The 12,858-nt window shown below is 42.1% G+C and overlaps 1 protein-coding gene across 9 annotated transcripts in view; it reads left to right on the top strand.

Moving 5' to 3' along the window:
- ncoa2 (nuclear receptor coactivator 2) overlaps window positions 1-12,858 on the top strand; it is a 352,079-nt gene that overhangs the window by 265,634 nt on the left and 73,587 nt on the right. For all 9 annotated transcript variants that reach the window (XM_063064795.1, XM_063064830.1, XM_063064835.1 and 6 more), the window contains 3 exons: window positions 7,278-7,378; window positions 10,141-10,318; window positions 11,229-11,417. In XM_063064795.1, coding sequence (XP_062920865.1) covers window positions 7,278-7,378; window positions 10,141-10,318; window positions 11,229-11,417 — 468 coding nt within the window. The remainder of the gene's footprint in view (window positions 1-7,277; window positions 7,379-10,140; window positions 10,319-11,228; window positions 11,418-12,858) is intronic.

Below are 12,858 nucleotides of genomic sequence, written 5' to 3'. Positions count from 1 at the left end.
GAAAATCAGGAAGACTTTAGATTAAACATAGTCATAGAAAAGTATAGCACAGAAATAGGCCTATCCAGTCCATGTCAAACCATTTAAATTGCCTAGTCCCATTGACCTGCACAGACCAGAGCCCTCCATATACCTCCTATCCATGTACCTATCCAAACTATACTTAACCGTTAATATCAAGCTCGCATGCACAACTTACGCTGGCAGATCATTCCACATTCTTATCATTCTGAGTGAAGAAGTTTCCCCCTCATGTTCCCCTTAAATGTTTCAGCACTCACACTTAACCCATTAACCTCTGGTTGTAGTCTCAGTTGAAAAAGCCTGCTTGCATTTACTCTATCTACCCCTTATAATTTTGTATACCTCTATCAAATCTCCCCTCAATCTTCTATATCCCAAGGAATAAAGTTCTAACCTATTCAGTCTTTCCTTATACCTCAAGTCCTCAAGTCTGGCAACATCCTTGTAAATTTTCTCTATACTCTTTCAACCTTGTTTACATCTTTCCTGTAGGTAGGTGACCAAATCTGCACTCAATACTGCAAATTAGTCCTCACCAATATCTTATACAAATTCAACATAACATCCCATCTCCTGTACTCAGTACTTGGATTTATGAAGGCCAATGTGTCAAAAGTTTTCTTTAGGGCCCTGTCTACCTGTGCTGCCACTTTCAATGAATTGTGGATCTGTACTCCCAGATTCCTTGGTTCTACTGCACTCCTCAGTGCTCTACCATTCACTGTATAAGACCTACCCAGGTTAGTCCGACTGAAGTGCAACATCATGCTCTTATCTGCATTAAATTCCATATGCCATTTTTCAGCCAATTTTTTTTTTCCCCAGCTGGTCCAGATCCTGCTGCAGGCTCTGATAGTCTTCCTCTCTATCCACTGCACCCCCAATCTTGGTGCCATCCACAAATTTGCTGATCCAGTTTACCACATTATCATCCAGATCATTGATATAGATGACAAACAACATCGGACCCAGCACAGATCCCTGCGCACTCCACTAGGCACGGGCCTTCAGTCAGAGAGGCAGCCATTTACTACCACTCTCTGGCTTCTCCCACAAAGCCAATATCTAATCCAATTTACTACTTCATCTTGAATGCCAAGCGTCTAAATCTGCCTGCCAACCTCCTAAGTGTGACCTTGTCAAACGCCTTTCTAAAGTCCACGTAGACAAAATCCACTGCCTTGGCTTCATCGACTTTCCTGGTAACTCCCTCAAAAAATACTTAAGATTGGTTAGACGTGACCTTCCAAGCACAAAGCCATGCTGTCTATCCTTAATCAGTCCCTGTCTATCCAACTACTCATATATCTGGTCTCTTAGAATGCCTTCCAGTAATTTTCCCACTATTGATGTCAGGCTCACCAGCCGATAGTTTCTTGGTTTATTTTTAGAGCCGTTCTTAAACAGTGAAACAACATTAGATAATCCTCCAGCCCTCTGGTACCCCACCTGTCACTAAGGATGATATAAATATCTCTGACAGGGCTCTTGCAATTTTTGCACTTGCTTCCCACAGGGTCTGAGGGAATATCTTGTCAGGCCCTGGGGATTTAGCTACCCTAATTTGCCTCAAGACAGCAAGCACCATCTCCTCTATAATCGGCATAGGGTCCATGAACTTGCTGCAGCTTTGCCTCACTTCTGTAGCCTCTGTGTCTGTCTCCCGAGTAAATACAGATGCAAAAATTCCATTTAAGTTCTCCTCCATCTCCACACATGGATTACCATTCTCATCTCCCAGAGAACCAGTTATGTTCCTTGCAATCATTTTGCTCTTAGCATATCCATAGGATCCATTGGGATTCTCCTTCACCTTGTCTGCTAATGCAACCTCATGCCTTCTTTTAGCCCACCTGATTTCTTTCTTAGGTGTGCGTCTGCATTTCTTGTACCTCTACCGGCCTATACCTGCTATGAACCTTTTGTTTTGTTAACCAAGGTTCCCTAAACCTGTTACTTTTATCTTTTATTCTGAAAGGCACATACAAGCTTTGTACTCTAAAATTTTACTTTTGAAAGCTTCCCACTTACCAAGTCCTTATTTGCCAGAAAACAGCCTGTCCCAATCCACACTTGTCAGATCCTTTCTGATACCACCAAAATTGGCTTTTCTCTAATTTAGAATCTAAACCTGCAGACCAGACCTATCTTTTTCCCATATTTACTTTGAAACTAATGGCATTATGATCACTGGATGCAAAACGTTCCCCGACACAAAATTCTGTCATCTGCCCTGTATCATTCCCTAATAGCAGATGAAGTACCACACACTCTCTCATTGCGACTTCTATGTACTGATTAAGCAAACTTTCATCCTCTCTATCCCATCTAGTCTGGGAGTAACAGTCAACGGATGGAAAGTAAATCCTGTTCTTTAAAGATTGAAGTTGTAATATCAATAGGATTTATGATGGTACAGTAGTAGTTACATATGAAAACAAAACAGTCGGAATTCTGAAAAGTGCCAGCACTTCCACACCGGCATTTACCCTTCCTGTAAATGTCAGGAAGCTCAGGGCTCCAGTGTAAAAACAGAAGCCCTAAATGTACTGGCTGAGTTGCGCCAATGATTTATCACCTCCCGTCCCGCCCCCCATGGAATTAAGTGACAACATGAAAACTTTCTATAATTCTGCAGCACTTTAGCTGAGAAATCTGCTCACAGAAGCTAAGCCTGGCGAACTCATTTCAATGCAGGGTGGAGAGGAATTATAAAGTTACTTACATTTCTTTTGAACTGAGATTATTTTAACTGTTTACAAGTGTTTTAGAATGATTTATTTTAAGACATTTTAAGAGCTTGTAACTTTTTGACCTTTAATAGTTTTTATGAACATCAGAGATATTCTGAAGAATTCAGTGTCTTAACAGCCAGCTGATCCAGGGGAAGCTTATGGTTTTATGATGGTCAGTGTTGTTGTTGGCCTGTATTGCCCTGGCCCATCCACATGATATTGTTAAATCAGGGTCCTGACATTTCAGATTAAGTGGAATTGGATAACACTTGCAGGCAAGTTAACATTAGGGGAACACTCACAACACACTGGAGGAACTCAGCAGGTCGGGCAGCATCCGTGGAAAAGATCGGTCGACGTTTCGGGCCGGAATCCTTTGTCAGGACTGTAGAGGGAAGGGGCAGAGGCCCTATAAAGAAGGTGGGGGGAGGGTGGGAAGGAGAAGGCTGGTAGGTTCCAGGTGAAAAACCAGTAAGGGGAAAGATAAAGGGGTGGGGGAGGGGAGACAGGGAGGTGATAAGGCAGGAAAGATGAAGAAGGAATAGGGGAAAACACAATGGGTAGTAGAAGGAGGCGAAACCATGAGGGAGATGATAGGTAGCTGGGGGAGGGGGTAGAGTGAAATAGGGATAGAGGAAGGGAGGGAGAGGGAATTACCAGAAGTTGGAGAATTCTATGTTCATACCAAGGGGCTGGAAACTACCCAGACTGTATATGAGGTGTTGCTCCTCCAACCTGAGTTTAGCCTCATCATGGCAGTAGAGGAGGCCATGTATGGACATATCCGAATGGAAATGTGAAGCAGAGTTGAAGTAGGTGGCTACTGGGAGATCCTGTCTGTTGTGGCGGACGGAGTGGAGGTGCTCGACGAAGCGGTCCCCCAATCTGCATCGGGTTTCACTGATGTAGAGGAGGCCGCACCGGGAGCACCGGATGCAATAGATGACCCCAACAGACTCACAAGTGAAGTGTTGCCTCACTTGGAAGGACTATTTGGGGCCCTGAATGGTGGCAGGAGAGGAGGTGTAGGGACAGGTGTAGCACTGGCGCTTACAGGGATAAGTGCCAGGTGGGAGATCTATGGGGAGGGACATGTGGACCAGGGAGTCGCGGAGGGACCGATCCCTGCTGAAAGTGGAGAGGGCTGGAGAGGGAAAGATCGGTCCCTCCGTGAAACATTGCGGAACCACCCCCCCCCCCTTCCTGGCTGTTGGATCTCGCTGTTGCTCTTATCCACCCCGTCTGCCGGAGCTGACTTTACTTTATACTTTATTGTTGTCAAACAATTGATAGTAGAACGTACAATCATCACAGCGATATTTGACTCTGTGCTTTCTGCTCCCTGGATTACAAATATTAAATATTAAAAATAGTAAAAATTAGTAAATACTAAAAATTTAAGTTATAAATCATAAACAGAAAATAGAAAAATGGAAAGTAAGGTAGTGCAAAAAAACTGAGAGGCAGGTCCGGATATTTGGAGGGTACGACCCAGATCTGGGTCAGGATCCGTTCAGCAGTCTTATCACAGTTGGAAAGAAGCTGTTCCCAAATCTGGCCGTACGTGTCTTCAAGCTCCTGAGCCTTCTCCCGGAGGCATGCTCAGGGAGGCATGACCCTATCTCACTTGGGTATGAGGCCCTCTGGTTACTCCCACCTGGTTTAACCCGCCTGTCGATGTGGTGTACCAGAGTGTGGCCGCTGTCGCTTGGAAACAGCTACTTGGAGCCACAGGTGAGAGCTGAGTGTCTGGTGGGGACCAAAGGTGAGTGAGCTGCCCAGAGTGAACACGATAAGTTCCTTCACCAGAAGTACTACCCCTTCCTGGACACCCCCACACCCCATCTTGCTCATAGTAACTGAAGTAACTCTGTGTCCAATAAGTAATATCTATATAAGTGCACTGTATCATTTGAGATAGTGTGTACCTTAGCCTTGCTTCTTCTAATAGGTTTTACCTTAATTCTGTCCATTTCCAGTTGTTTGACGTTGCAGTCAGTTTTTGGGTGCAAATATTTTTCCTTGCTCATATTGGCTTCTCCGAAACAGACATCAGTGTCATTTAAATGTGGAATGATTTAATGCTGATATTGCAGTGACTTTGCATATGAATTTATTTGTGTTACTGTATACGTGACCTTTTCAGTAACTTTCAATGTATTCCAAATGTTTACAAGAAGTAAAAATTGCAAGTGAGAATTTATTTTAATCTTGGAACTTTACTATCCAGAATGGAAGCAGCCAGTGCTTTGCCTAGTACTTTGAGAAATCGATAACAAGATCACTAGATTGTGTACAGCCTGCTAGTTATAGAAGTGGCTGCTGAACTTTGCAACAGGGACTTCATCATAGACGATGAGCTGCCCTTTCATTTTCGGGACCCCCTCTCTACTGCTTCAGATTATCTGTTACAGGGCTTTCTGGATTAAAAAAAAATGAAGACAATATGTACAGAACTTGGCATGGTAGTATAAAGTTTTGAAATCAGTTCTAAGAATCTGGAAATTTAATACTGGTAATCAATAAAAGTGTCCAACAGGCAGTTAGACAGTATTTAGAAACCATACTGGTTTAAAGAAGGACATCTCTTAATGCAGTGCCTTCTCTCCACATTTCTCACATGACTATCAGCTCCAGCCCACCTGCACTGGGGGTTGTTTAGCCAATTAACCTACTGATTGGGATTTGGGAGGAAAGCCATGCAGTAAACAGGGAAATGTACATGCTTCTTGCAGTGACAGAGTTCAGGTCCTAAGCTGAGTTGCTGGAGATGTGAGACAGTAGCATTACCTGCTGTATGGTTCTGGTGTTCCTCAGTGCTGGACTCCTGACTACCCTCTGAAGTAAGCTAACAAAGCACACAGTTGTATCAATAGCGTCGAACAGTCAAAGGTGACCTTGCCCCACAATCCAAGGCAGATCGATGCCCCAGATTACTTCACAGATTGCTACCAGACAAGATTTAACACCAAGCTTCATGAAGTATTAGCTGAGGTGAAAGAGTTGAGTATTATCCTAGCGGAGACGACAGAATTTTGAATGGTCAAGTTCATAGGAAGTAATAATCAAGTCTCTGGGCATCAAGCTCATGAAGGGAGTTTCTGCAGAGATCCGATGCAAGGCTACAGTTGGGATTTAATGATTACAAGGCTGATGTGGGATTGTGGGCAGAAGCTCACCTTGGAGAATAAATTTGACATCAAGATTGCTAACAATCTAGCTTTGTGTTAGATAATAACTAGGAAGAAGTGCTGGTTTCACAAGTCAAGTAAAATTAAGTTTGTTTTATTAAATTGTTTTATAACGTCACGGGTGCAATTGCTGGCTTGAAAAACTTTATTTATGTACTATCCATACAGATCATTTCATCACATCGGTACTTCAAGGTAGCACAGGGGAAAAGCAACAACAGAGTCCTGAACAAAGCGTTACAGAGAGATTGCAGTGCAGGTAGAAGGGAAGATCCAAGGCCACTGGCTGAGAGGTGGAATTTACTGTGGAGATCCAGTGAAATGGCTTTAGGCTTCCTGACACTTATTGGGATTACATTTTTAACTTGCATAAGTGTATGTGATACGGGCAATTTGAAGACAGTGGAGGTGCTGAGAGTGATAAAGAGTTGGAGCTGGGTGAGAGTAATGCATATTTGATACAAAATACCGCATTTTCCAATGACCTGACCGAAGAGCAGTGTGTGCACCGAGAGTTGATGCTTAGGTGACATAAGAACAGAAAGCAGGGTCAGGAGTTTTGGAGGGGGTTCTCAGAGTGTGACCAGAAAAATCGGAATGTGGTTCCGTCCTGCAGTTGGGTGGAAGAAGGTGCAGTCCTACCAGGTGGGTAGAGGAATGAGGATGCGATCTCACCACAGAGGCGTGGACTTCCTGGGAAAATGCCATGGTTGCTCAAAGTTCCATTCAAAGTTGTCCAAGGACTTTGAATGGAGAAAGGAGGTGGAATGTGTGCTGGAAGTAGTTTCTTTCTCCTCTGAGAATGTATATTCCATGTGGGGAGAGGCTCAGTAACAATATTGGCTAAAGTAGTGTCTAGGAAGAGAAGTTCCATAGTCGGGGTGGAACAATTAATACAAAAAAACAATAAATGGTCATTTGCACCTTTCATTGGCTATTGAGTGCGATTTTTTTTCAATCCTTGCGCGACAATACAATGTCAAGTGTTTATCCGGTAGCAAGAACCTGAAGTCTTGCAGTGCTTTAATAGCTGAAATCATTCCAGAATCCTTTTGATCCCATCAGCAAGATATAGGGGTAACCATTTTAAATTGCTAACTAGAACTGTCTTTTAACCTTGAATTCATTTTGTTTAAACAAATGTTGAACCACTTAATTTTTATAGAAGATAAGACTATTTGATCACACTATGTTGCCACCTTATTCTTAACTAGCCTCTTTAAAGAAATATATCCATTAAAATCAGCACAAAGAGGTTTCAGGATTAAACTACCTGTGGGTGTCCTGCAAGAATCCATGTTGCAATAATTTCCTCTTGTTTTTGCAGAAAAAGTAGCTGCAAATGAAGATGCAGTGCAGAAGGCTGATGTATCCTCCACAGGTCAAGGTGTCATCGACAAAGATGCACTTGGACCAATGATGCTCGAGGTCAGTTTAGAACCAAGAGCTATAGAAACTTAGTTTTACTGTCACTTCTTAAGTGACTTGCCTATTGAACTACAGTTCATTCAAATGCTTTGTGGTTTTGCTCAAACTAATAAGAGAACATATATTACTGACATCTGATGGTTAAATTAATCTTTCCCGGAGAAGAATCTGTTGTACTTGAGGTCTGTGTCCCTATGTTTAAACATACGTTTGTAATTAAAATATCAAATTAAGCCAAGTATCACTTTTCAATTCTATTATTAAGATCAGATAAGAGACTCTAACCATCATCCCGTGACATTTGGTGGCATCACCATCACTGAATCCCCTACTGTCAGCATCCTGGGGAGTTACCATTGGCAGGAAACTGAATTGGTCTAGCCATATAAACACCGTGGCTACCAGAGCAGGTGAAAGGCTGGGAATCCTGCTGTAACTCACCTCCTGACTCCCCAAAGCCTGTCCACCATCTACAAGGCTGAGGTCAGGAGTGTAATGGAATACTCGCCACTTGCCTGGATGAGTGCAGTTCCATCAACACTCAAAAAGCTTGACACCATCCAGTACAAGGCAGCCCACTTGATTGGTGCCACTTTCACGAACATCCAATCCCTCCACCGTCGACTAACAGATGTAGCATTGTGTACCATCTACAAGATGCACTGCAACAACACACCAAAGTTTCTAAGGCAGCACCTTCCAGACCCACGGCCACTACGGTCTAGAAGGGCGAGAACAGCAGATACCTGGGAACACCACCACTTGGAAATCCCCCTCCAAGTCACTCACCAACCTGACTTGGAAACTTATCACTGTTCCTTCATTGTCGCTGGGTCAAAATCATGGAAGTCCTTTCCTAACAGCACTGTGGGTGTACCTGCATCTCAGGGACTGCAGGGGTTCAAGAAGGCAACTCATCACCACCTTCTCCAGGGCAACAAGGGATGGGCAATAAATGCTGGCTTAGCTGGCGATGCTCACATTCCGTAAATGAATAAAAAGAGGGAAAAAAAGTGAAGACAGGGTTCACTGACATTATCTGACCTCCTTACCAAAACATGATCACAGCTGCCTTAATCCAGTATTAGGCGGAATTACGGATGAAAGAGCTGAGTTCCAGAGGTGAGATAAAAGTTGCTTGGCTGCACCATAAATCAACTGCAAGGCACAAAGTACCTAATCGCTCAAGAGCTTTCTTCATGAGGAAAGACTGAGATGACACCGTTTTCTGAGTTTTCCTCCAAGTTAGATGCTTAGGCACATATTGGTTTATTATTGTCAATAGCAAGGTACAGGAAAGACTTTGTTTTATGTGCCGTCCATACAGATCATTTCATTACAACATTGCATTAAGGTTGTGCAAGGGAAAGCAATAACGGAATGGAGAATAAAGGTTACAGTTATAGAGAGAATGCATTGTAGGCAGACAATAATGTACTAGGCCACAACAATGTTGATTGTGAGGGAAAGAGTCAACCGTATCATACTAGGAACCATTCAGTGGTCTAATAATGACGTGATAGATGTTCCTCTTGCAGTGGCGGTGTAGGAGATACTTCACACAGAATCCAGAGGTTCAAGATTATTCACTTCCAGCTTCTGGAGTTGTTAGGGAGAGGTGCTACTCGTGTGCAGTATCATTTAGCACTAGGCATAGCAATGGGATGGGTTGATGTTTGGTAGTGGTCCCCAACCTCCGTGCTGCAGACCAATACATCGCCGTGAAGAATGCAGCGGTACAGCGGTAGCCAGAACGCACCCTGCACATCTTTAAGAAAAAAGCCAAAATAAACAGGCTAATTGATCAGGTGCCGCCTGGCATGTAAACGTCGGCCCAGATCAGAGGCAATTGCCGATTGCGTCGCCTCTGATCTGGGCCAACATTTACGTGCCAGGCGGCACCTAATCAATGAGCTTGTTTATTTCGGCTTTTTTCTTAAAGATGTGCTGGGCACATTCCAACTACCGCTGCATGGCTGCATTCTTCGCGGCAGTGTATCGGTCTGCGGCCCGGAGGTTGGGGACCAGTGATGTTTGGCATAGAGATTATATAGGATGGAAACAGACCCTTCAGCTCACCAACTCTGCTCTGGTCATGGAGCACACATTTACAATCAACTTGTGCTGTTCCTTTTACATTCTCACCCCCCACTTTACTGTGTCCTCCCCCTCCCTCCTCAGATTCCACCACTCACCTACAATCAGGGGTAATTTACAATAAAGAATTAGCCTGCCAGTCTTACATGTCTTTGAGTGCTCCTGGTGGAAATCCATGTGGCCACAGGGGAGAAGTGTCAAATCCACACAGGATTGAAGGCCAGTGCTGAATCCGGGTCGCTGGGGCTTGTGAGGAAGTGGCTCCATCAGCTGTGCCACGATGCAGCCCTTAAGACATAGGCCATTGTCTGTTGCTAGTCTCAGCTTTGCAGTGGAAGGGGTGCATAATGAACGCTGCATCATCTGTCAGTCAGAAGATGTGCGGAGGGGTCAGCTCAAGGTGACGTCAATTGATAAAGTTGTATGGATGCATAGGGCTGCATTGACTTGGTTTTAGTTTGACGGCCTGCATATATCTAAGCAGCTTCTGAGGTGTTGAGAGGTAGATGAAAAAAAATGTTTACACGGATTTTTAGATTTGAAAATGAAAGTGCCACTGATTTGTCCACAGTCTCAAGTTTTCTAACATTTCAGCAGGAAACTATGTCAGACGGGAGAATGTCTTTAAAAACTTGTGTTTACTTTGTATTTTCTGTTCTTAACAGGCTTTGGATGGATTTCTTTTTGTGGTCAATCTTGAAGGGAACATCGTGTTTGTATCTGAGAATGTGACCCAGTACCTGAAGTACAACCAAGAGGAGCTTATAAACTCCAGCGTATACAGCATTCTTCATGTCGGTGATCATGCAGAGTTTGTCAGAAACCTTTTGCCTAAATCTCTCGGTGAGGATCTGTTTTAAGTGCTGTTGTCTGTTCACCTGTTACTTTTTAGTTGTTTGCTCAGCTATTGGTGGCTCAGAATTGACATTGCTGGATTATTTTGCAGCTACCATTTTGTAAGGAATATTTTGATTGGCACCTTGATTTTTTTTTTAATGTTTAGGTCTTTAAATGAGTAAATTGAGGTTGTGTGCTATCCCTGTGCTCCTTGGCTCTGCAGTAACACCTGGCATCCTGTACTCCCACCTTGACCTTCACGCTTTTCTGCCTGCTGGCTACCAGCATATTCGTCCATTGACCAAGTGTAGCACGCCTTGGAACAGTGTAGATTGCCAAGGTCTTACTGCTGAAACATGCGCTTTAAAAATAGGCTGTTAGCTTTATTTTCATTCGCCTCATCAAGGTTCAGAAGCTACCCTGCTGTTAGTTGGGTTGCTAAGAACCAATGAAATAAATCACAACCTAAGTCGTGATGCAATTCTAGAGGCTGTGCCTCCGAATAAAATCACCAAATTAATATATTAAATCCCACCTGGCTAAATTTATTCCAATCATGTTTCAAAATAGTCGGCTTCCAGGTTACTGATTGTTATTGTAGACATTAAAAGCAAAATTCCAGGATATTCTTTGCTTATTCCAATCATGTTTCAAAATAGCCGGCTTCCAGGTTACTGATTGTTATTGTAGACATTAAAAGCAAAATTCCAGGATGTTCTTTGCCTATTATTTTCTGCATGTAAATGTGCTGGTAAGTTGCTTCTAAGTTGTACATAGCAACAGTGGCACATGCATCATATGATGGAATATTTTAACATTGAATACAAAAACTACATGAAACAGATGTTACATTTTGCAGTATACAAATTATTTTTCCTATTTCATATTGAAGTGTATGAATTGTTATATTTCCCAGTTAATGTGGTGCCTTGGTCCAGTGAAGCCCCGAGACGAAACAGCCACACTTTTAATTGTCGTATTTTGGTTAAACCGCCTGGTGAAGCTGAGGAGGAAGGCCATGATAACCAGGAAGCACCTCAAAAATATGAAACTATGCAGTGTTTTGCTGTATCTCAACCAAAGTCAATAAAAGAAGAGGGAGAAGGTCAGATTTCATGCAATCTCTTTGGCATTGTGATAACCCACAATGACTGAATCGCTTGTAATGTGTTTAAAAACCTGTAAATATGACGGCTCTAGATTGCAAGCATTGTCGTTTGTTTATATGGAGTTATGGGGCACAGATCTGCACTTTTAGTTCTTATATGGGATGCATGTACGTGCAGTCATGTGGAAGCACTGTGTCGAAATTGGGTGTATCCCCACAGGGAGCAAAAGGAAGTCAGGCATCCATTCCGCCTAATAGCTGCATTACAGCTCCTGTTTGTGGTAACCTTGGGTCAGTCTTCCTGCTTGTCTTCCGGACATTGGCAGGTCCTTAACAAGGGCTGCCTTTGAGAAGGGAAAAAAAAGCTGGTAAACATTACAACATCAGCATAATTTTTGCAACCATTGAAGCTAAAGTGTTTTAAATGAGCTTCATTAGTATTTTAGGAGCAGAATGTTCTTTTTACTGCATGTAAATTGCAAAAGAGATAATTTATAGAAACTTCATATTGTTTTGTTCCACGCAATAGTTGCTCACTCTGTTATATATCTGACAGTTCATTGCAAAGCTTGTATCTGATTAGTAATAAATAATACAAAAACAGAAGCAGTGAAACCATCTTACCTCAGATCCTGTTAGCCATATCTACATAATTAAGATAAGAGATGCTTTGGTGTTTTGAACTAATTTGCCATAACTAAGGAGAGAAACAATTATCATAGTTAATAGTCACAAAGAAATTTCATTTGATTTAACTATATTTGGTCCATCTCTGATTTATTGTACACTCTTTTACCAAAATCTCAAACCATAAAATGATCTCCTTCCTTCAAGTTGAACAAAATCTGTAAAATAACAGCGAAGCACACAGAAGGAACATTTAAAGTATTTAATGTAAAGGATGGAACTTTAAAAAAAAATCATGTTATTTCTGTTCTACTTGTTTGGCTTAACCAGAATTCTTCCTGTTTGGCAGTTGCGGAGTATTTGACACAATTAAATCAGTGTTCCAACAGGATACTAGTATATTGCCTTTAATCGTAGAAGAACTTGTTCCTTTGACTGCAACTTGTAGATGCAATATTTTACTTATGGAAAACAAATATACTTACCACATTTTGCTCTTTAAAGTAGTTTCCATTAATTTAGTAGTTGCATTTAAATTATAACAAATACTTCAAATGTTTACTAGAAAATGTCCACGTTTTTGTTTAAATGGACAGTGAACAGCAAAGTACCAGAAATATAAATGTTAATCCTTCTCAAATTTTGATTGTCAGTTTGACATACCAGGTTCCACTATTTTTATAATTTATAAACATGCATAGCAAAAACATTTCATTTGAGAGTGTTAAAAGAAACCTACTGTACCTCAGCTGCTTCAAAAATTGTGTAGTAACGAAAGCATGCTATACACAAAAATAATCCATATTTAACC

This window comes from Mobula hypostoma, chromosome 1, assembly GCF_963921235.1.
Source record: "Mobula hypostoma chromosome 1, sMobHyp1.1, whole genome shotgun sequence".
Lineage (NCBI taxonomy): Eukaryota > Metazoa > Chordata > Chondrichthyes > Myliobatiformes > Myliobatidae > Mobula > Mobula hypostoma.
The sequence above is the reverse complement of the archived record's forward strand: the minus strand, read 5'-3'. Positions and strand labels throughout refer to the sequence as shown.